Here is a 25,630-nt window from a genome sequence, read left to right on the forward strand (position 1 = left end):
CTCTGCTCGCCCTGTAAATGCCCTACGTCGCTGGATAGCGAAGGTGTTTTCTGCATCTCGCTCCTTTTTCTTGTATGCTCTCCGTTTGTCGCCTTCCTCGCATTCAAACCAATTCGAGCCGAAGTCCGCTACATGTCCAAAATGGTGGTCGCGTTTACGAAGGTCACGTGACTGAAAAGGGTCTATAGCAGTGACAAAATAGCGATCAAAAATGCATTCCTATACTTAATAAAATGAGATAAAAAATAGAATTTTGATAAAAAATTTGCCTTCAGTTCTCCTTTCAATGGTCATTCATTTGGTTATGTTTGACACCTGCCCTTAGACTTCTGTCATTTTTAATCAACAGGTTCTTTTCTCAATGCACCAAAACAGAAATGTGGCGACATTATCTGACTCACATGTGTACAACGTATTTGCTAAATAGAGCTCAGGTTTGTTTCTGTTTTTTAAAAACAGAGTATTCCTTTAATCAAAGTTATGTCTATGTAGTAGCTGTAATTTTCTTTCATCAGCATCACATCACACATACAGAAAAACTTCATGTAGGTGAAAACTCATCACAGAGGCTTCCTGAGTGTCACAACCTCATGGAAGTCCTTTTCCTCGGGACGATTCCTGTCATGGTTGCATGTTGTTCCTGGAAGAGGCACTCGTGTCGTTTCCCCTCATTAACCGAGTCGCTGTCGTTAGTCTCATGAGGGGAACTGGGCTGGAATGTGTGACCTTAAAAATGTCCCCCCCCTGCCCTTGGTGAGAGCCCACCCAGGCAGGAAGAGGGTCAGAACAGAGTGTGTGTGTGTGTGTGTGTGTGTGTGTGTGTGTGTGTGTGTGTGTGTGTGTGCAGTGACAGTAAGGGAGTACGAGTGTGATTGTGTCGCTGCGATTGTGAAACTCCGGGATGGAGCGAGAAAGGCAGCAGGGCTCCATGGGGCCACAGGAAGAGTGCAGAGATAGTGACCGCTCATCCATCAGCAGCCTGAATGGGGGCTGTTTATAAATACTGAACTACTGGGAATGTTCTAATGAGAGCCTCAAGTCAGGCACTAAAGCCTTCGCTTTCAGCTTTTTCAAATAAATCCATGCATCTTGTTCATTTTCACTGGTGCAAATGTGGTAATGCGTGTTCTCATGTTCTCTATGTACATGTTGACCAGAGGGAGATGTGTGCTAATGAATCGAGGCATTAAATCTTAAGGGGGGGGGGGGGGGGGGGGGAAGCAATGTTTAATAATAATAATAATAATAATAATAATAATAATAAAGTTTATGCTTTTTTACAAAAAAATCCTATGAAAACACTCGTACAATATTTGTATCAAATGTACCAACATCTTATTCTTCTTTCTTATATTGTTACGCAGATCATGTTAAACATCAATTAAACAATAATAATAATAATAATAATAATAATAACAACACACTTGTTTTGGTCCCCTTCGTTGTGTGTTGTGTTTAAGTCCAGAGATGCATGTCACATGCAATGGTATGTGTCTGAGTGAACAGTCTGAATTAGGGAGAAAGTACTGTTTGTTCAGTGTGTGTGTATTTGGTGACTGTTGGATGTCGGAGGCTGGCCCTGTGTCAGCATTACAAATGTACGGGGAGTCAAATCAAGAGGATATTGGAAGAGCCAACGCTGAGAACATCAGAGCTGGTGAGTACTCCAAAATCCTGCATTTATTTATCAAGAGATGGGTTACGACGGTTTTTATTTATAGGATCAAGACTCAATTTTTCCATGATGTGATGTTAAATGTTTGGTTGAGTCTTAACCAAGAGATAAATGCAGTTCTGCGTAATGACATATCGTGTGCTTTAAGACATGAGGATGGGATGTGTTTGTGTGTGTGTGTGGGCTTGGGGCTGGAATTTAAAATGCCAACAGACGTTTATTGTTTTTAAGGAACAGAACCGTACTCTATATGTCAATACACACTACATACTGTACATTTATATGTTATGTGTTTGTCTTAATGTGTAAAATTGTTACACTCTACATGTATACTTCTGAAACACACACTTGACCAATTTTGAAATTTGTTTGGTTACTTGCCACTGGCTTCATTATATCTAAAGGAATTTGTACTTGTACTATGTTTAATGGTGGGATTTTTATCAACAGTAGCAGTCAAAAGTTTGGACACACCTTCTAATTCAATGGTGTTTCTTGACTTTTTTTTATTAATTAAAAGTCACTTCACGTCTTAAAGTAATGATGGATATCGTTTCTCTTTACTCAGTTGAGTGGTTCTTGATATATTTAACAGTTATTCCATGAACTCGAGTTGTACATTAGCTGATAGCCGAGTTGGCTATCAGCCATTTACGACGAGATTGAGTGGAATAACTGTTTTATTCTATCCACATTCACTGGATTTTGAGAAACAGAGCATTTTTATTTTTATTTTTTGCAAATTTGATCAATAAGAACTTTATACAAAACATCCGACAATATAATTTCTGCCTAGAATGTAAACAAACCGGTGAAATGACAGGAGCAATTTGTGAAAAAATGTGATAATAATAATAATAATAATAATAATAATAATAATAATTCTTGAAAAATAAAAAAAATATGTTTTACCATCAAATACTTCCATTCCATATTTTGTTGCGTTTTATTTTTGTTGTTGTTGTTGTATTTTTGGGGGTTTTGTTTTCAAATAGTTTTTATTTCGTCCTCGGTTGGTTCAGCAACACTCTCGACCATTTTGTTTTTCTCTACTCATGGTATATGAGCTGATATCCTAGTAGTAGCTTAGCCAATCAGAGCGCACGATTGCTCATATCCAGTGAGTGTGGATAGAATAATATGGATTACTACAGTTGTGCTGTTGAATAGGGCTATTTACTGTATTTTTATTATTTACTATTTGATCTCAAACGCATTAAGAAGGCATGGAACTCGTCCACTAATTAACTTGTGACGAGACACAGTTGTTAATTGAAAAGCATTCCAGGTGACGACCTCATGAAGTTGGTTAAGATAACGCCGATTGTGTGCAAAGCGTCATCAAGGGAAACGCTGGCTACTTTGACGAATCTAAAACATGAAACATTTTGGTTTTTTGTTTGCCACATAATTCCATATATGTTCCATGTGTTATTCCATAGTTTTGATGCCTTCAGTATTGTTCTACAATGTAGAAAATACAAAATGCAGAAAAAACTATGAATGAATAGGGGTGTACAAACTTTTGAGTGCTATTATGTGTGTCTATATATTTATATTTTTCCCCCGTTCACATACCAGTCACGCTCGACTCGTGTAATGTATATTGTGATTCGCTTTACGTAAGATATATATTTATAAAATTAAAAAACAGGTCACTGGGACAACGAAGAGTTGAAGTCTGAGTTGGAGATGAGATACATGAGAAGTGTTTATGTTCAAACGAACCAATTAGTGTCAGTTATCTGTTACGACGCCTCATTTTTTTCTCCTGCACTGTCAGAGTCATGAATCAGGATAAAAGTACTAATGGAGCTTTCAGTCTTTCACTAGCAACATGACAACTGATTATCTCCTTCACTGAAATCTTTCTCGTTGACCATGGACTTTAGTCTCATCCCCCTCACCAATGTAGCCTGCAAGGCCACTCTAATCTAAGAGTCTGCTTCCTGTTAGAACCCATAAACACAACATCACATGAGACAAACACTGTTGTGGAACATTTAAAAAAAAAAACAGATGGATTGATGTATGAATAGACCAAGTTATGTGGTTTAACGGGGCAAAGAAAATGATCGAGTAGTAAGCTGGTGTTTAGCGTGGCCTGATATGTTACAGCCAAAACGTTTCGGGAAGTTCAGGATCATTAATCTCTTTTCACTCTGTCTTCTAACACAACTCCTACTCCCAAAGAGTTTTGCAACACAAGACCACCCCTGCCCCTTCATCCAAGGAATAAGTGAGCTATACATGTTGCTATTTATGGTATTCATGAAAAATGAATTAACGCTCAAACTCTTTAACCCGCTCGCCTCTCGGAGGGAGTTCAACAGTCCCGCTCTTTCTCACCCTGCGTGAAGTGAAGCTGTGTGCGGCAACCAGGCAAAGGTCCTGTTTTCCTTCTTTCGGATTTGTAAGGAAATGACCTGCAAGTCATTTTGATGGACGGCAAGAGAAATAACAAAAATCCTCCCTCCCTTGGGATGTAGAAATGCTAATAATGGCTCTATCATAACTGCTCCCGCACACAGATACAAATAATGAATCAAGCAAGTAGCATCAAATTGGCACTCTCACAATAGTGTAGTGTATACAAAGATAACTTTATGTAAAGGGTCTAGAGGATGGTGTCTTTTTTCACTGTGTCCAGTCAGGATCTCTGTGTGTGTGTGTGTGGGATAGGGGGTTAGTTGAAGCTCCTAAAATCCGAAATCCTCAGGGTCAAATATTAACTGCAAGACAAACAGAACCGTAGCAAACAACGAAACAAAGCAAACAGTCAGGAGAGCATCAGAGATGAGCCGTCTATCACTCTCTCCTCCCACAGGGACGCACAGATCGACCAACATACACCGTGGATCAACACACACACACACACAGCAGATAAGGCACTGGGAAAACAGAAACGAAACTCTAAGGTCTCGTGATTCAGCAATTTTACGTGAACTCACCTGATTATTGAATCTTTTCATTGATTACTGACTAAACATTTGAAGCCTTGTAGGATGAAAGAAGCCATGGCCTAATGGTTCAAGAAGCAGCTTTGGGACTGGTTCAATTCCCTGGACCAGCAGGAATGGCTGAAGTGCCCTTGAGCAAGGCACCTAACCCCTAGCTGCTCCGGGTATGTTGTGTGTCGCTCTGGATAAGAGCGTCTGCTAAATGTCTATAATGTCATATAAATAACGTCATGGAGGAAGTGAGAGAAACTGGCACCAGAAAGAACTTTGTGAAGTCCAGATTTGGCTCCCAGTCCATCCTTATTTCCTGTATCTAGAACATGGCCTGTACATTCAGGTGGCTAATAAAAGTTCTCCAGCTGGATTGACGTCCTTCCTTCTCAACGCCAAACCTGCAGAGACCACCAGGGACTCGTGTCTGTTTCATGAGCCGCTCTCTGAAAGCGTCGCCAGAGCAGCTGTTGAGACACGCGGGACTTGTTCTATCCTATTCTCACAGTCTCCTTATCCCATGTCTCCATGCACTCTGACCTCTTTAGACGTCTGTGATCTTTGTTTGAATCAAAGCATCCACTAAATATAGATCCTCCAACTCAAGACGTGATTTGGTTATACGACTCAGTTGAAAGAAATAATTTGAAAGAAAAACTTGGACAGACTGAGATGTGAGACGTGTGTGTAATGAATTCTTGACTGTGTCCTGATCTGTGTTAGACGTGGACGTCTCTGCAGAGTGTGGATTTGTGAAATTGGCAGTGGAGATGAGAGAGTGGATGGATCCTGAGATGGGCATGATGACCGGAGGCTACCTCTCTGGAGCAGACGCTTACGGCATTGCAGAACCGCAGTACTATGGTAAGGTTCTTCCTGTTAAACCTTCAAATTGTTTATACAGAGAAATTTAATACTTCATATTTTGTGTATATTTTAAATAGATCTCCAGTGTTTGTTTCTAGCTTCCATGTTAATTTATGTATATTTGTTTCATTTTATTGGATGGAAAAGTCGTTGAGTCAAATGTCTCATCTCATCTCATCTCATCTCATCTCATCTCATCTCATCTCATCTCATCTCATTATCTCTAGCCGCTTTATCCTGTTCTACAGGGTCGCAGGCAAGCTGGAGCCTATCCCAGCTGACTACGGGCGAAAGGCGGGGTACACCCTGGACAAGTCGCCAGGTCATCACAGGGCTGACACATAGACACAGACAACCATTCACACTCACATTCACACCTACGGTCAATTTAGAGTCACCAGTTAACCTAACCTGCATGTCTTTGGACTGTGGGGAAAACCGGAGCACCCGGAGGAAACCCACGCGGACACGGGGAGAACATGCAAACTCCACACAGAAAGGCCCTCACCGGCTACGGGGCTCGAACCCGGACCTTCTTGCTGTGAGGCGACAGTGCTAACCAGGGGCGCTGCCAGAAATTTTGGGCCCCATGAAAGATTGGAATTTTGGGCTGCCCAACTTTGCCCACCCTCGTCACAATTGCACTATTGTCATTATTTGACTTTTGATAGCCCATGGACCTTGAGTTTGTGACTTTGTTATTACATTTTATGTATTAACCTACTCTACCAGGGACTAGATGAAAACTGGTCAGTGACTAATTCTGGTGCATTTATAATCACAAATGAAAATTCAAGATTTTGCCACATGCCTTCTTGTGCTAGGACAATTGGTAGTGAAATGTGTGATGTGACTGCTAATAAATCATAGAAAAAGTTTTCTACCCAGCATCAAAATACCTATGGAAATCCCATGGATTGTTATGTGTTAGGTAGAAAGCTGTGTGTACTGTTCTGCAAAAAGGGAATATGTTTGATCAATTACGTACGTATTTCTTCATATGTTGTAACCTCTATCCCTCTTTTATATGTGCTGCGCTTTCTCCAGCTCCTCGATTTGAAACCAATGGTTTAGAACGTGTGAACATTCCACACACGTAGCCATGTCAAACACTTGACTGGTGTCCGTTATTACCAACACTTTAATCTAACAAACTGTATATGGCGCTCGCTCATTAAAAACTTCAATCCTAAAGCATTTATGGGTTGTATTGCTGCTTACCTCCTTCTCCAAAGGGGGGTTCAGTGGTTTGGTAGGGCGGAGGTCCCCCTGAGGCTGAATCTGTGCATATTTAGGGCACCCCATTAGTTATGAAACTGGTTATTAGCACTAGTTATTAGCACCAGCATAATGTAATATTTCATCTTGTTTATCACACAAGTCAGTTCAGTTATTAAAATGGAAAAAATGTCACTGTCCAAACTGTAAAAGTGTTCTCTTGATAGGCTAATCCAACCACGTTCATACTGTTCATTTACCATTCGCTAATATTTTGAACACACACGTGAGTGATAGCTACCTTTCTTTGGGAAAAACTGAGTGACCAGTTGCCTGCCTCTCTGGTCCCTCTCAGCTTTCAGCTGCCTTTCTTTACGTTTTTGACAGCCACTCTTCATATTTAGCGATCATAGACTGTACGCACTCCACTGCTGGCTGGCTGGCTGCTGCACCGCGACACAGCAGCAAGTAGCGTTGCACTGATCAGCACACAGATTTAACGCATTGCGCTTCTACCAGAACTGGACCGTACCATTTCGCAAAAGGGGGAGGGTTAAATGACAATATGTTGAAGAACTCAAGAAATAGACAACCTTGTTCAATTAGCTCATTTTACCAGATGGAATATTGCATTGTTGTTATTTCAAAAGTCTTATTAAAATCATTAAAAGCATATTATCAGCCCCTTAAAGGGCCCCATGGCAGTGCTGGGCCCCTAGAATTGTTCTAACCTTTCCCCCCCTGGCAGCACCCATGGTGCTAACCACTACACCACCGTGCCACCCCCGTTGAGTCAAATGTTCTCCTTTAAATTGATTTTCATAATCAGGGAAACTTTTCAGGTCCACAGTAGTCCAAAAATCCAACCTCTGATTTTTGTGTTTCTCTACTGCCGAAAATGACCTTCTGAGATGGAAATGAACTGCGCCGAATTTCAGAGCTACAGATCACATACTGGGCATGTTATTTGTGGTGAGAAGACGGCATATACAGTAGCGCAGGGCTTTTCAAAGCGTGGGGCGCGCCTCCCCTAGGGGGCGCCAGAGTTCTTCAGAGGGGGCACAACGTGAGGAAAAATAAACCAGAATAAGTTACTATTGCGGACATTTAGCGAACTTCAGCTAGCCTTTTGCCAGAGACAAAATGGATCGATTTTTAGTACCTAAAGCTACAGTGAGTGAGGAGACAGAGTCTGGGCCAAGCAAAAAAAGAAGGAAGTATGACCACGATTATTTAAAGTTTGGATTTTCATGGACTGGATCTGAAGATGCTCCACTGCCACAGTGTGTTGTCTGCCAAGAGGTGCTAGCTAACGATGCTATGAGATGTTTAAAATGTGTTAAACAAGATGTTTAAAAAAAAAGCACAGATGTTTAAAATGTGTAAAAAAAAGGATGTTTTAAAAAGCACAGATGTTTAAAATGTGTAAAACAAGATGTTTTTTAAAAAAGCAGATGTTTAAAATGTGTAAAAAAAGTTTTAAAAAAGCACAGATGTTTTAAATGTGTAAAAGAAAAAAAATAAAAATGTGTACAACAACCATTTTTAAAAATACAAATGGAACATTAAGTATAGCAACAACAAAAATTGTAAGGGGGGCGCTGTTGTTTATTTGCTCTCTGAGGGGGGGCTGACTCTCCCACACTTTGAAAACCCCTGCAGTAGCGTGTTTCTAAAACTGAGCACCTTTCTGATTGTTCATAAGAGTCAGGGATACAAAGTGAAAAACTGTTGAAATGGATGTGATTCATGCAAAGTAAAAAATTTCAAGTCCTGTGCAGTGATGTTTGTACACAGTGGTACCTGTAATAACAACTGAAGTGGTGACGATCCTTGTGGTTTTCCAGAGAGGACACTTTTTGACAGACTCACATTTCAACCACATGTGAAGCTCCGCTGCAAATGTGTCTCGCATCTGTTTCAAGTCCTGTTTTTTTTACTGTGCAACAACAACAGCCAAAGCCAAAGTCCTTCCCATGCCTGTGGCGCATCGGGCAGCGCCGATCTCCACTTCTGTAGCCCTCGGCCTCTCACCTATTACATAGCTAGGGTTACAGTGGGGGGCTAGTCCTCTGGTAACCGCAAGAGTTTGACTCCCAACTCACATCTGTATTGCAGCATGCCTTGCCAGACGACAGTAGGTACCGTTTTTACGATGGTCTTTGGTATGACCCAACCGTGAGTCGAACTCACGATCTCCTGATCGAGAGGCGGACACACTAACCACTAGGCCACTCGCTGGCGGCAACAACAACAGAGTATACATATATTCTGCTTCAAAAGAGACCAGTATTTTCTTCAAAAATCTTTTACAACCTCATCATATGGTGAGTGTTTTCCGGAGAGGATATTTTTGACGGATAAAGGATCCTGTCGGAGGCACTTAGTTTACAAAAAATGTAACTTCCACTTAAATATCTTTCTATTGTGAATGAATGTATGTCTACTTCCCAAGGAAAAGCCTAGTTTGTGGCAAAAAAAAAGCAATTTTGGATTTAACCAGTAAAATCTAAATGTAATAATTAATCATCATCATCATTGGAATGTCCTCAGACAAACATCATGAACTACTTGTCTCCAGAGTCTCCTCTCCTCCATTGCTTTTGGCAGGTCATTCTTCATTATTTCAGAGTCTTCAACCAATTGGTCAACAAACGTTCTTGCAGGACGCCAGCTTGGTTGCTTTCCGTGTGTTGATTCCCAGAGTAACATTTGGCTAACCACCTCATCCTTGCTACAATAGCAATGTCCACAGAATTGCAGTCTTCTTTTCCTTATAATGATGATAACACTAGGAAGATTGCCATATAACACCTGGTTTGTTGGGTGGGACTGCCATTTGATATTAAGTGCTGATCTTAGAAACCTTGTGTAGGTCCCATCTCATTTTCTTTCCAATGCCTTTGTGAGGGTCCAAGTAGTGCAGCCATATAACAGCATGGTTTCTACTGTTGCTCGAAATAAATTGCTCTTTAGCTTTCTGATCAGGTTTGATTTCCATATTGTTTCCATCTTCGACATAGCTGACCATGCTTTTGCAGTACGGGTGTTAATATCCTTTTCATTTGTGTTCACCCAAGAGCCAAGATAAAGGAAATTATCCACTTGTTCCAATTCACAACCATTCAGCGTTCGTACGAAGCTAAGTTATAAGCCATGTACTTGGTTTTGTCTTCGTTTACATGTAAATGAAGACAAAACCAAGTAATAATTGAAGCAGAACTAAATGAAATGACCACAAGGTCAAAACTGAGCCTACATTTGACTCTTAAACATATTTATAATAACTTATAAGAGACATTAATGCTGTAGGTAGGCTTGGTGTGTCCCTGTAAAGTAAGGTATAAGAAATTCCAGTGTATATACAGTATACTGGACCTAGTTGCAGGAGTTAGTTGGTGTTATTCAAAAAGACAACTTTTGAATACTAGGTGTCGATTCATTTGTTCATTCATTCATCTCCAGTAAGTGCTTTATCCTAGTCAGGGTTATGATGAATCCAGAGCCTATCCCAGGAAGGCTGGGTGTGAGACAGGAAGCCTGGCTGTCACACTATGTGACCTGTGACATTACCAACATGTTTTTTTGGTATTACTTACAGTAATGCTTTTATGGCTGAGGACTACAGTTGACTTGCTAACTTTAGGACTGCAGTTGTCATGAACAGTTTTGCACTCAAGTTTCCATCAATGAAGAGTTTATAACATCAACGAAACTGACTTCATGTTAAAACTGTTAAAACTGTTATAATCACGTTGTCTGTTATCACCCAAATGAGGATGGGTTCCCTTTTGAGTCTGGTTCCTCTCGAGGTTTCTTCCTCATGTCGTCTGAGGGAGTTTGTCCTTGCCACCATCGCCACAGGCTTGCTCATTGGGGATAGATTAGGGATAAAATGAGCTCATGTTTAAAGTCATTAAAATTCTGTAAAGCTGCTTTGCGACAATGTCTATTGTTAAAAGCGCTATACAAATAAACTTGAAGGTTGGACGAAGGAAACTAGATAATCCAGAAGAAATGCGCTGAGCTCAAGATCGAACTCAGGACCGTGGAGACGACAATACTACTTACTGTGCCACCCACAGGACAACCTGTTTGTATTTATATTTATAATAAAGATCACATAAGGATAGCGAAATATGATGAGGGCGGAGATATATTACATTACGTGAGCAACAGTGTTCACCACCACGGCTGTTTATAGAGAACTCCAAAAGTTTACAAACATATGTGAGTTTAGCCGTGTCACACAACAAATCCCAGGCTCAACGAGAGAGAAAACATCTGGGAGAAAAGGGAAGTGGGAGGCTGAGTGATATGAATGAGATGCTGTGCCGTTTGTAAATGGACAAATCCTTTAAGAATGTAGTTTTTTTGGTGAAGTTTTTTGTGTGGGTTTCTTCCAGGTGCTCTGGTTTCCTCCGTCCAAAGAAACGCAGATTAGATCAACTGGCTACTCGAAATTACCCGTAGGTGTGAGTGTGAGTGTAATGCTTGTTTATCCCTGTGGTAGATTGATGACCTGTCCAGGGCGAACCCCAGCTCTCCCACAAAGTCAGCTGGGATGAGCTCCAGCTCCCTGCAACCCTTAACAGATCAGTGATATATATAATGGATGGATGGATGGATGGATGGATGGATTAAAGAGTTGCATAGAAAACATTTATTAATTCAGACTATTTTATGTAAGCGGCACAGTGGTGTAGTGGTTAGCACTGTCGCCTCACAGGAAGAAGGTTCTGGGTTCGAGCTCAGTGGCCGACGAGGGCCTTTCTGTGTGGAGTTTGCATGTTCTCCCCGTGTCTGTGTCGGTTTCCTCCGGGTGCTCCGGTTTTCCCTACAGTCCAAAGACATGCAGGTTAGGTTAATTGGTGGCTCTAAATTGACCGTAGGTGTGAATGTGAGTGTGAATGGTTGTGTCGGCCCTGCGATGACCTGGTGACTTGTCCAGGGTGTACCCCGCCTCTCGCCCATAGTCAGCTAGGATAGGCTCCAGCTTGCCCGCGACCCTGCACAGGATAAGCGGTTATGAATAATGGATGGACTATTTTATATAAGTCATCTTAGAGTAAAATTTTGCTGTTTTTTTTCCCCCCGTATTACAGGGAACTGTCAAAATTCCTGTCTGTGATAATCCCACATCTGCTACAGATGTGGTAGATGAAGGTAAGGTTGACAGGGTGCTGAAGTATTCCGTGAAATTCGCAGCCAAACAGAGAACTGTCATGTTGATAAACAGATTAATTTCTCCTGCATTTATTCACATTTCCTGTCAATCCGCACATTTCTTTGTGCAACATGTAGGTGTGAATCAGCGCTCCTGTCTCACCGCACAAATGGGTTTGAGAAGCAGCACCAGCAGCAACACATGTTTTCTCTGCGGAACAACTTGCGAAATGTTTCACAAATCCTGAGCCTGTTCTCGTCAGGTTGACGTTTCGGTCTGATTCGATTCAGCCTGATTAGTAAAACCAAAGCAAGCTAACATCATAAACATCATGAAGCTCTTCAGCTGCATCCTGTTTCCAGAGTCAGTCAGTGGTTCACAAGGTCTTGCTCCGAGTCTTTCATTGTCCCAGTGGTCTCATTAAACCTGTCAAATAATTCCTAAATCACAGTTTGTCGACATGCATCGCGTTCCAGGCGAGCACTTCTTTGCTCTGCCAGCGAACTCATTTTTGAATCATACTAACCTCCTTTTACGCATCCCATTGTGCCATATTTTAAATATATGAAAGGCATTATTACACAATATGATGGTTTCATTTTTCACAGATGTGCTGGTGGATCCGTTGGGATATTCATACCAGGATCTTGATCTACAGGCTTTTCCCTACAGCCAGCAGCACTACAATCCAGCAAACATGCAGGTCTCTGTGTACGGACCCCCCAGCTCTCAACCGTGTAACCCAGCATACCCGTACAGCCCACAGTGTCCGGAGCCTCCATGCCAAGCAGATGTGGAGCTGCACGGGCAGGCGAGAGGCAGCATGGGCACAACACCGGGAATGAAGAGACCACGACTGGGGCCTGGAGCTCGGGTCAAGGGTCAGGATGAACTGTGCGTGGTGTGTGGGGACAAAGCATCAGGATACCACTACAACGCTCTGACCTGTGAAGGCTGCAAAGGTGATACACTGATCTGTGCTTATGGAAGTTGAAAAAGAATCACGGATTAATGAAGATTTTTAGTATATTGTTGTGGATTTATAGGGAAACACTTTTTAAAAACTGAGTTAAAGGAATACTCCATCAATCATTTTTAACCTAAAATTGCAAAAATAAAATTGAGAAAACTATATATTTATTCTATCCACATTCACTGGATATGAGCAATCACATGCTCTGATTGGCTACTCTACTACTAGGATATCAGCTCATATACCGTGAGTAGAGAAAAACAAAATGGCAGAGCGTGTTGCTGAGCCAACCGAGGACGAAATAAAAACTCTATTCGAAAACAAAACCCCAAAAATTACAAAAAAAAGCAACAAAATGTGGAATGAAAGTATTTGATGGTAAGAACATATCTTTTTTTTTAAATCTTTTCAAGAATTATTATTATTATTATTATAGCATTTTTCACAAATTGCTACTGTCATTTCGCTGGTTTGTTTACATTCTAAGCGGAAATGATTGTCACATTTTGTATAAAGTTTTTCATCTCATCTCATTATCTCTAGCCGCTTTATCCTGTTCTACAGGGTCGCAGGCAAGCTGGAGCCTATCCCAGCTGACTACGGGCGAAAGGCGGGGTACACCCTGGACAAGTCGCCAGGTCATCACAGGGCTGACACATAGACACAGACAACCATTCACACTCACATTCACACCTACGGTCAATTTAGAGTCACCAGTTAACCTAACCTGCATGTCTTTGGACTGTGGGGGAAACCGGAGCACCCGGAGGAAACCCACACGGACACGGGGAGAACATGCAAACTCCGCACAGAAAGGCCCTCGCCGGCCACGGGGCTCGAACCCGGACCTTCTTGCTGTGAGGCGACAGCGCTAACCACTACACCACCGTGCCGCCCTGTATAAAGTTTTTATTTCTCGAATTTGCAAAAAATACAAATAAAAATGCTCTGTTTCTCAAAATCCAGTGAATGTGGAGAGAATGAAACAGTTATTCCACTCAATCTTGTTGTACATGGCTTACAGCCAACTCGGTGCTACGCGCCTCGTTGTACGACTCATGTACGACTCGATTTCATGGAATAACTGTTCATTATTTTCAAAACTGTATGTAAAAAAAGCAAAAAGTAAGGTTTTTTTTTAAGTAGCACACTGACACACGAGATAACCTTTTGTAATATCCTCATCTACAATAGTAGTAGTAGTATGTAACATTAATTGTGTTATTTTCAGATTTTCTTATCACAATATACTGTCACATGGTTATTCTACCACAGCTGCAGTGGGAATATTGGTTCCTGGTTCCTATATACACTCACCGGCTACTTTATGTGGATTCTTGTTCTGAATTTCTAAAAAGTGCTGTCCACGTATGTGGACGCTAGGTCCTAGGAGGTTAAAGGGGAACAGAGGGCAATATATAGAGTAAATATAACAATAAAACACACATTGATGAACCTTATTCAAGACTTCCAAAAGTGTTTTGTTCTAAGGTTGGAAAGTTATAGTGTTTTGAAAGTAGCTCGAGCAAACTATTTCCGCAGTTTGAACAGCCCGCCATGATATTAATTTTATCCAATCAGAATGCATGTTCATTTTCTCTGCGTAACACTCATGACGTATGTATGTGCCCAGTTGTGTTGGCTCATTGAGGTTGGGAATAGCATGTGTGAAATACTGTACCTGTTTCTGCCTCTTGCGACGATTTCGCAAGTCCACGGGTGGCGCCTATCTCATTGCAGCAAATAAATTCTGCTGGACTCGTGAGCAACTCCACGTTACATTTTCCACACGAGCACCACGCCGTGTCACCTGCACGCAGACGCTCTGCCCCACGCTCGCCATGCCCATGGTCAGCATTCGTCTCATCCTCGCCGTCATCCGAGCTTTCTTCTCTTATTTCATCACTGGAGTCGAGAGTACCTCTCCTAGGTTCAAACTGGTACCCTTCTAAGCCATAGCCTGCTTGCAGTGTGTCTTGCGGGATCTCTTCGTATGATTCGACAGAGCTGTCGCTTTCACTTGATGCGCCCGACGCCATGATTACACGCTTATCTCCTCTATTTCGGAGAGTTCCGCTAGTGCAGTGGGTAGTGCTGACGTCACGGTCTTTTAAAAATGGCGACTCTTGTGCGGTTTAGCGTATAAAGTATTATATTTACAATTACCAAGATATTTCGTTGTTTTCTAGTACATAAATTTGATAGAATACTTAAGAATACGTTACTTTGTCACATCAGCAACCGTATATATTATATTTTGTACCCCTTTAATAGGAACTTGTTCTTGAGTCTGAGATTCCTGTTCTTGGCTGGCAGGAGTGGAACCCAATGTGGTCTTCTGCTGTTGCATGCTGAGATGCTTTTCTGCTCACCATGGTTGTAAAGAGTTGCTATATCCTTCCTGGATATAACTCAAACCAATCTGGCCATTTTCCTCTGACCTCTCTTATCAACAAGACGTTTGTTTCCACCCATAGAACTGTCGCTCATTCAGTGTTTTTTTGTTTTTCGCACCATTCTGTCTGTGTAAACTCTAGAGACTGTTGTGTGTGAAAACCCCAGGAGATCAGTGGTTTCTGAAATATTTAAACCAGTCCGTCTGGCTCAAACCAACACCCATGCCACAGTGAAAGAAAGTCACACTTTGAGATCACAATTTTTCCCATTCTGATGTTTGAAATGAACATTAATTAGCTGAAGCTCTTGATTTGTATCTGCGTGATTTTATGCGTCGTGCTGCTTTTAAGGGATTGGCTGCCCTTAGCAAAAAGTAGTATACTTAAAGTTCATTTTATTAAGTATGCTTCAGTATGAGTATAAGTATAGCAAGTATACTACAGACCATGTACTTTTAGTGTACTAGAAAGTATACAAATTTAATACTTTTTCGGACTAAATTGGAACATTTCAAGTTTATAAAAGTATACTTTAAAGTTCATTTTAAGTTTGCAAAAGTACACTTTAAAGTATACAACAAGTACACTCATCTATATACTATCAATGCACTTGGTATATCCCTCTTGCATGCTTAAAGTATACCATAAGTACACTTATCGATATACTTCTTTTTTCACCTTTATTGGATAGGACAGTGTAGAGACAGGAAATGAGCAGGAGAGGGATCAGGAAATGACCTTGGGTTGGAATCGAACCCAGGTCCCCAGATTTATGGTATGGCGCTTTAGTTGACTGAGCCACAACACCCCTTAGTTACATACTTCAAGTCCCTATTTTTAGCTTATTATTGTATACTTTAAGTATACTGTTATAAACGTTGGTTATTTCACTAGTTTACTTGTTATACTTTAAGTTTGCTTGGCATATTACTTGTAGCTTACTATTTATATACTGGAAATATACTCCTTAATGTATTCTTAAAGTTTACTCATACTGTATGTACACAAGAGTGTGACGGATTTACAAAATCACAAGACAGAATGTTGAAAACAAGTTTGATATATTTTCAAACATTTCAAAAATAAAGACCTATGAAATCAAGTCCTTCCTTACTGGAGAAATTGATCAATAAAGTCAAGTCAAAAGTTTTTCTGTTTTTGTGTATGATTTTAAGGTACATAAAGATAATGCAATTGAGCACACATACTATATACTGTAAAGTTTTAAACTCCAGCATTATATTATATTAATATATAAATTAAATGTTAAGCATGAGTCAATGACTTGACCTTATTATGCACTTGGAGCAAGATATACTAAGTATTAGTACTTTGTGGCAGAAAAACGTGAAAAGTATACTAAAGTATACGTTTTAGTATTAAAGCATAAGTCTTAGTATTAATGTACTTAGTCTTAGACTTTTATTTATACTTTTCAGTATAAGCCAAGTATACTTCACTATACTATTCTTAAGCATATAAAATATAGTTTATAAAAAGTCAACTTCAAGTATACTTCTGCAGTTTTAGTAAAAAAATAAGTATACTCATAGTACACTTGAATAAACTTCTTTTTGCTAAGGGTGATTAGAGAACTGCATCAAACAGCAGGTGGATGGGTTTTCCTAATAAAGTGGCCAGTGAGTTTATGGAAGGAAGGAATATGTCCTACAATGTATTGTTGCTTGTTACACTTCAAAATCACTGAGAAATACATATTTATGTGACATAAAATGGAGATTCTGTTGCATTTTGGAGTAACTACTTTCTTTGTACTCTTCTTTCAAGTATCTACTGTATGTCTTTCGTACTTTTCCCTGTCACATAATAAAACTTTGGCTAACAATAATCTGTATTTTAGCAGTTCGTCTTGTTGCAGAAGTAACTAAATAAAGGTAACACTCTCACTCCTGCGTTCTTTCTAGGCTTCTTTAGGCGCAGCGTCACCAAGAAGGCTGTATATCGTTGCAAGAGTGGTGGCAGCTGTGAGATGGACATGTACATGCGTCGCAAGTGCCAAGACTGCCGACTGCGCAAGTGTCGAGCCGTCGGCATGCTCGCCGAGTGTGAGTGAGAGAATGTCTTCCTTTGGCTCATTAATGGTTGGTGATGTAAGGAATGAATCACAACAGGGTGTGCTGTTATAAGAAAATAATCAGTGACGGGGTGTTGTGATGCAACCCGGCATGAAACAAGGTTGTTCCGACCCCCCTGAAGTTGATTACTTTCTAACAATACATTTAAAGTTGTGGGACTTCCTGTGTGAAACTGTGGGCTTTTGAGACTGGATGTGGATGGACAAGATCTGGTGGTGTGATTAACTGTGCCGGATTTAAGCCTGGCTTCCTCTGAGATTGATGAACAAAATAAAATCGAAGTGATGTCATGCAGGAAGTGATGAAAACATGGTGCAAGAGTTACATTCCAGTGTTGGATCCCAGGAGAATGAATACTTCCTGTAGATCTACGTGTGTCAGATATAAATGATTGATGTAGCATGCAAATCAAATTGGCTATCTGGTACATATCAGCTTTAGCAAATTAGGGATGCAGATTAAAGGTTACTGATACTATAATGTATCCAGATGTTCGGAAAGAATGGCACGTCAAGGAACATCTTCTGAGCCATTTAATTCTAAGGTCACTGGAATACGAGTCATTGAATAGTAACTTTCATGACGTCAATCATGTGATGAAATTGCTTTGAAGAAATATGAAGTAAGGTTATTTGTAAATAAGGCCAATTATCAATTTATAATGCTCGTTTGCTACTTTGCTGTTTGGATAGCTTTGTGCTGGTTGATCCTTCTGTATCTTTTCTTCATGAAGTATTTTGGATGATGTTTGCCCCATGTGATGATGTTCGTCCTTCGGGGTCGAAGATGACCATGACTTCAATTTGGTGGGTGGCGGTTGAGGGTCCGGAGGTGACTGATGAGGCCAATGCGGGCTTTGAAGGTATGCCCACATGTCGGGCACGTGTGGGTAGATGCTGTAGTGGGGGTGATGATAGTTCGAGCCTTCTGTGCAGCTCATTTCTTCTTGGCCTTGGTGATGCGTTTAATCTCTGCTGCACATGCACTGCTGGTGAGCTTTGCTCACTTGCTGGACGATCCTGAGCAAGCGACTCCCAGGAGTTGAGATCGATTTCTAAAGTTTTGAGGGACACTTTGAGATTGTCCTTGAAGCGTTTCTTCTGCCCCCCCAGATGAGCGCTTGCCTTGGCACAGCTCTCCATACAACAACTGTTTGGGCAGTCAACTGTAGTCACCTTTACATAGTGGTGAAGTCTCATATATTCACCAGCCCCACGACATACATTAGGTTAATATGACCTTAAATGAAGGTACCTAATAAACTGACCACTTGGTGTCAGTGTATATTTGCTAGAACATGAAACGGAATGAGAATGCTAACTTGCGCTGTTCAGCTCTTTGATTTTGTCCAACAGGTCTGCTGACTGAGGTGCAATGCCAGTCCAAGAGGTTAAGAAAGGGGGCCAAGCATAGAGGAGACTCGCTGTCAGTGCTTGCTGCTGAGGATGAAGAAAGCAACGAAAGCAGAAACGTGTCCTCCACCAGCAGACTACCCGCACCAGCACGGGTATGAGCTCAATTTCTAAAATCCTCAAGAGCCACTTTTCTGAAGGTCCTTAGAGGTCTTCAGACAATCAGTGAATTCATTTCATTGTTTGGACCATTTGATTTTGACTAGCATCCTGAAATGCAGTTTTAGTCAATCATTTTCTGTCCCAGAAAAGTGGACATGAAGTCACTTTTTCAGCTCATCCCAGGGACCTTTATCATTTCTACTGAATGGTGGGAAAGCCCTTGGTATTTAAACACATTAATTGACACCTGTGGGGTCATGAGGTTGACATGACACCAAGATCCAGAGATGTGTCCTGGTAATCAAGCCAATACAACATTGGCTTTCTTTAGGCTTCCATCACACCATCCATCCATCCATCCATCCATTATTCATAACTGCTTATCCTGTGCAGGGTCGCAGGCAAGCTGGAACCGATCCCAGCTGACTACGGGCGAAAGGCGGGGTACACCCTGGACAAGTCGCCAGGTCATCGCAGGGCTGACACATAGACACAGACAACCATTCACACTCACATCTATGGTCGATTTAGAGCCACCAGTTAGACTAACCTGGATGTCTTTGGACTGTGGGGGAAACCGGAGCACCCAGGGGAAACCCATGCAGACACGGAGAGACCATGCAAACTCCACACAGAAAGGCCCCCGCCGGCCACTGGGCTCGAACTCAGAACCTTCTTGCTGTGAGGCGACAGTGCTAACCACTACACCACCGTTCCACCCATCCATCACACCAGGTTTCTTTAAATTATGTCGATAATTCATACCTCTGGACCCGATGAGGTCACAGTTGCAAATCACACACAGTGTTTAGATAGCAGTGATTCACTGATGAAACCTCTCAGATACAAAACATATCCAAGATTGAATAATAGTTCAGATGCCTAGAGTTATCACCTCGACCAAACAGACAGCATCAATGTTTTTGCTGTTTTAGACATCTCTCATCTCATCTCATTATCTCTAGCCGCTTTATCCTGTTCTACAGGGTCGCAGGCAAGCTGGAGCCTATCCCAGCTGACTACGGGCGAAAGGCGGGGTACACCCTGGACAAGTCGCCAGGTCATCACAGGGCTGACACATAGACATAGACAACCATTCACACTCACATTCACACCTACGGTCAATTTAGAGTCACCAGTTAACCTAACCTGCATGTCTTTGGACTGTGGGGAAAACCGGAGCACCCGGAGGAAACCCACACGGACAACATGCAAACTCCACACAGAAAGGCCCTCGCCGGCCACGGGGCTCGAACCCGGACCTTCTTGCTGTGAGGCGACAGCGCTAACCACTACACCACCATGCCACCCTGTTTTAGACATTTTAATAATAATTTTTCAACTTGTCAGTATTTCAATTCTGAGTTTCATGTACTATAAGCATGTTATCTTGTCTGGATTTCAGGTGCCGTTAGGATTGTCCAGAGAGCAGAAATGTGTCCTGAACAGAATTGTGGAAGCTTATCGTTGGTACAGAGCTCAAGATGGCACTCATTTCCTGGTGTGTATGTCAGTATGACTTTAGCATGTATCATTTAAAAAAAAAAATGTCACTGATTAATCCCAGTCCAACGGTAACATGTTTTGCATAATCCCCACTCAAACCATAGCTAAGAGGGTAGTTAGTTTTGTAATCTAACACTAGAGCCCTGTATAGGGGCACACATTCTTCTGTGACGGTATAATGAATGTTACCTAAACTTCTTTTTCCATAACCAAACTTAAGAGTTGAGAAAAACCAAAAGTAATTATCACAAAAACAAGCATCAGCAAAGGTACACATGTTAATGATAGGCTACTGTTGTGAGAACCTACACTCACCAGCCACTTTAATAGGAACTTGTTCGAGAGTCTGAGATTCCTGTTTGCCCTTAGCAAAAAGTAGTATACTTAAAGCTCATTTTATTAAGTATGCTTCAGTATAAGTATAGCAAGTATACTACAGACCATGTACTTTTAGTGTACTAGAAAGTATACAAATTTAATACTTTTTCAGACTAAAGTGGAACATTTCAAGTTTATAAAAGTATACTTTAAAGTTCATTTTAAGTTTGCAAAAGTACACTTTAAAGTATACAACAAGTACACTCATCTATATACTATCAATGTACTTGGTATATCCCTCTCGTATGCTTAAAGTATACCACAAGTACACTTATTGATACTATTGTACTAGTTATATACTTCGAGTCCCTATTTTTAGTTTATTATTGTATACTTTAAGTATACTGTTATAAACGTTGGTTATTTCACTAGTTTACTTGTTATACTTTAAGTTTGCTTGGCATATTACTTGTAGCTTACTATTCATCTCATCTCATTATCTCTAGCCGCTTTATCCTTCTACAGGGTCGCAGGCAAGCTGGAGCCTATCCCAGCTGACTACGGGCGAAAGGCGGGGTACACCCTGGACAAGTCGCCAGGTCATCACAGGGCTGACACATAGACACAGACAACCATTCACACTCACACCTACGGTCAATTTAGAGTCACCAGTTAACCTAACCTGCATGTCTTTGGACTGTGGGGGAAACCGGAGCACCCGGAGGAAACCCACGCGGACACGGGGAGAACATGCAAACTCCACACAGAAAGGCCCTCGCCGGACCCAGGGCTCGAACCCAGGACCTTCTTGCTGTGAGGCGACAGCGCTAACCACTACACCACCGTGCCGCCCGCTTACTATTCATATACTGGAAATATACTCCTTAAAATATTCTTAAAGTTTACTCATACTGTATGTACACAAGAGTGTGACGCATTTACAAAATCACAAGACAGAATGTTGAAAACAAGTTTGATATATTTTCAAACATTTCAAAAACAAAGACCTATGAAATCAAGTCCTTCCTTACTGGAGAAAATGAAAGGAAAAAGTGCACATTTGCATGTAAAAATGTAAACATAATGGCCTCTTGATCAATAAAGTCAAGTCAAAAGTTTTTCTGTTTTTGTGTATGATTTTAAGGTACATAAAGATAATGCAATTGAGCACACATACTATATACTGTAAAGTTTTAAACTCGGGGCGGCACGGTGGTGTAGTGGTTAGCACTGTCGCCTCACAGCAAGAAGGTCCTGGGTTCGAGCCCCATGGCCGGCAAGGGCCTTTCTGTGCGGAGTTTGCATGTTCTCCCCGTGGGTTTCCTCCGGGTGCTCCGGTTTCCCCCACAGTCCAAAGACAAGCAGGTTAGGTTAACTGGTGACTCTAAATTGACCATAGGTGTGAGTGTGAATGGTTGTCTGTGTCTATGTGTCAGCCCTGTGATGACCTGGCGACTTGTCCAGGGTGTACCCCGCCTTTCGCCTGTAGTCAGCTGGGATAGGCTCCAGCTTGCCTGCGACCCTGTAGAACAGGATAAAGCGGCTAGAGATAATGAGATGAGATGAATGAGTTTTAAACTCCAGCATTATATTATATTAATATATAAATTAAATGTTAAGCATGAGTCAATGACTTGACCTTATTATGCACTTGGAGCAAGATACACTAAGTATTAGTACAACCCCGATTCCAAAAAAGTTGGGACAAAGTACAAATTGTAAATAAAAACGGAATGCAATAATTTACAAATCTCAAAAACTGATATTGTATTCACAATAGAACATAGACAACATATCAAATGTCGAAAGTGAGACATTTTGAAATTTCATGCCAAATATTGGCTCATTTGAAATTTCATGACAGCAACACATCTCAAAAAAGTTGGGACAGGGGCAATAAGAGGCTGGAAAAGTTAAAGGTACAAAAAAGGAGCAGCTGGAGGACCTAATTGCAACTCATTAGGTAAATTGGCAATAGGTCATTAACATGACTGGGTATAAAAAGAGCATCTTGGAGTGGCAGTGGCTCTCAGATGTAAAGATGGGAAGAGGATCACCAATCCCCCTAATTCTGCGCCGACAAATAGTGGAGCAATATCAGAAAGGAGTTCGACAGTGTAAAATTGCAAAGAGTTTGAACATATCATCATCTACAGTGCATAATATCATCAAAAGATTCAGAGAATCTGGAAGAATCTCTGTGCGTAAGGGTCAAGGCCGGAAAACCATCCTGGGTGCCGGTGATCTTAAGGCCCTTAGATGGCACTGCATCACATACAGGCATGCTTCTGTATTGGAAATCATAAAATGGGCTCAGGAATATTTCCAGAGAACATTATCTGTGAACACAATTCACCGTGCCATCCGCCGTTGCCAGCTAAAACTCTATAGTTCAAAGAAGAAGCCGTATCTAAACATGATCCAGAAGTGCAGACGTCTTCTCTGGGCCAAGGCTCATTTAAAATGGACTGTGGCAAAGTGGAAAACTGTTCCGTGGTCAGATGAATCAAAATTTGAAGTTCTTTATGGAAATCAGGGACGCCGTGTCATTTGGACTAAAGAGGAGAAGGACGACCCGAGTTGTTATCAGCGCTCAGTTCAGAAGCCTGCATCTCTGATGGTATGGGGTTGCATTAGTGCATGTGGCATGGGCAGCTTACACATCTGGAAAGACACCATCAATGCTGAAAGGTATATCCAGGTTCTAGAGCAACATATGCTCCCATCCAGATGACGTCTCTTTCAGGGAAGACCTTGCATTTTCCAACACGACAATACCAAACCACATACTGCATCAATTACAGCATCATGGCTGCGTAGAAGGGTCCGGGTACTGAACTGGCCAGGCTGCAGTCCAGATCTGTCACCCATAGAAAACATTTGGCGCATCATAAAACAGAAGATACGACAAAAAAGCCCTAAGACAGTTGAGCAACTAGAATCCTACATTAGACAAGAATGGGTTAACGTTCCTATCCCTAAACTTGAGCAACTTGTCTCCTCAGTCCCCAGACGTTTACAGACTGTTGTAAAGAGAAAAGGGGATGTCTCACAGTGGTAAACATGGCCTTGTCCCAACTTTTTTGAGATGTGTTGTTGTCATGAAATTTAAAATCATCTAATTTTTCTCTTTAAATGATACATTTTCTCAGTTTAAACATTTGATATGTCATCTATGTTCTATTCTGAATAAAATATGGAATTTTGAAACTTCCACATCATTGCATTCCGTTTTTATTTACAATTTGTACTTTGTCCCAACTTTTTTGGAATAGGGGTTGTACTTTGTGGCAGAAAAATGTAAAAAGTATACTAAAGTACAAGTTTTAGTATTAAAGTATAAGTGTAAGTCTTAGTATTAATGTACTTAGTCTTAGACTTTTGTTTATGCTTTTCAGTATAAGCCAAGTATACTTCACTATACTATTCTTAAGTATATAAAATATAGTTTATAAAAAGTCAACTTCAAGTATACTTCCTCAGTTTTAGTAAAAAATAAGTATACTCATAGTACACTTGAATAAACTTCTTTTTGCTAAGGGTTAGCTGGCAGGAGTGGAACCCAATGTGGTCTTCTGCTGTTGCATGCTGAGATGCTTTTCTGCTCACCACGGTTGTAAAGAGTTGCTATATCCATCCTGGCAGCTCGAACCAATCTGGCCATTTTCCTCTGACCTCTCTTATCAACAAGGCGTTTCCACCCATAGAACTGTTGCTCACTCAATGTTTTTTGTTTTTCGCACCATTCTGTCTGTATAAACTCTAGAGACTGTTGTGTGTGAAAACCCTAGTAGACCAGCAGTTTCTGAAATACTCAAACCAGTCCTTCTGTCTCAAACCAACACCCATGCCACAGTGAAAGAAAGTCACACTTTGAGATCACAATTTTTCCCATTCTGATGTTTGAAGAAGTGAGCATTAACCGAAGCTCTTGGTTTGTATCTGTGTGATTTTATGCATTGTGCCACTGTCAAGGGATTGGCTGATTAGTTAACCGCATTCGTAAAACAGCAAGTGAATGGGTGCATCTAATAAAGTGGCTGGTGAGTGTATATTGCAGCTTCTTGATAATAACCTATATATCAGGTTGTATAAAAGTGGTTGTTAGTTTTACATTTGTACTATGAACTTTAGTATCACTAAGCTTTTGCTTTTGGAATTTCCCACACTTCCCAGTTGTAGTTCCAGTTTGGTGTTTTCCATGTTATAACATCCTCTGGACTCTGAGTCATGAGCTGGAAATTGTCATTCAAAAGGCCACAACAAGATTATGTTTGGGAAAAACCTGTCCAGGAACTCATAATATTCCTGTCCCATTGCAGGTGTCCCAGTGGTCCTGTTTACAAGATGGTGCTGATCATTTGACAGACTTGACCCCTCTCGAAATAGAAAGACTTCTGCAGTTCTCCAAGAGCATACCTGGTTCGACATTTCTTTTTTCACAGAATCAGTCCAAGTCCGATGACGTCAGAATCTGGCTAATCTGAAACTGTGTTTGGTGTTTGTTTGCTTGTTCAGGGTTTGAGCTCTTGGACAGTGCTGATCAGACCATTCTTCTGTCCAGCTCGTCTGTGGAGGTCATGTTCCTGCTCTTGGCTCAACAGTTCACTGAGAACTCGTCCATGTACAGCTCATGTAAGGTTGCATTGATCAGTGTACTCTCTACTCAGGGGTCCAAACTAGCAAAACATTGATATCTAGTCACTAAGGTTGAGTTTCTTTCTTATCAGTTCTGTATCCTGGCAGCGCGAGTGGCTCCAGTCACAGTTGGGTGAAAACCTCACAGTCTAAGGGCAGCAGTCATGAGATGCTATTAAACTCAGGTGACTGTTTGCTACTATGAGATTATGTTTTATATATACAGTATACAGTTATATAATTTAATTATCAGCAAGTTTTATGAGTTTTAAGCTATCTGCACTTTAAAAGCAGAAGCCTAGCTGCTTTTT

General features: G+C 41.1%; 1 protein-coding gene across 1 annotated transcript in view; it reads left to right on the forward strand.

Annotated features, from left to right (window-relative positions):
- The first annotated feature begins 1,606 nt into the window (after positions 1 to 1,606).
- nr1h5 (nuclear receptor subfamily 1, group H, member 5) overlaps positions 1,607 to 25,630 on the forward strand; it is a 28,223-nt gene continuing 4,199 nt past the window's right edge. Inside the window, exons 1-9 of the mRNA XM_060930912.1 lie at positions 1,607 to 1,657; positions 5,350 to 5,490; positions 12,487 to 12,840; positions 17,173 to 17,313; positions 18,699 to 18,850; positions 20,263 to 20,358; positions 25,004 to 25,103; positions 25,200 to 25,316; positions 25,412 to 25,504. Coding sequence (XP_060786895.1) covers positions 5,397 to 5,490; positions 12,487 to 12,840; positions 17,173 to 17,313; positions 18,699 to 18,850; positions 20,263 to 20,358; positions 25,004 to 25,103; positions 25,200 to 25,316; positions 25,412 to 25,504 — 1,147 coding nt within the window. The 5' untranslated portion in view covers positions 1,607 to 1,657; positions 5,350 to 5,396. The remainder of the gene's footprint in view (positions 1,658 to 5,349; positions 5,491 to 12,486; positions 12,841 to 17,172; positions 17,314 to 18,698; positions 18,851 to 20,262; positions 20,359 to 25,003; positions 25,104 to 25,199; positions 25,317 to 25,411; positions 25,505 to 25,630) is intronic.

This window comes from Neoarius graeffei, chromosome 10 (genome assembly GCF_027579695.1).
Source record: "Neoarius graeffei isolate fNeoGra1 chromosome 10, fNeoGra1.pri, whole genome shotgun sequence".
Taxonomy (NCBI): Eukaryota; Metazoa; Chordata; class Actinopteri; order Siluriformes; family Ariidae; genus Neoarius; species Neoarius graeffei.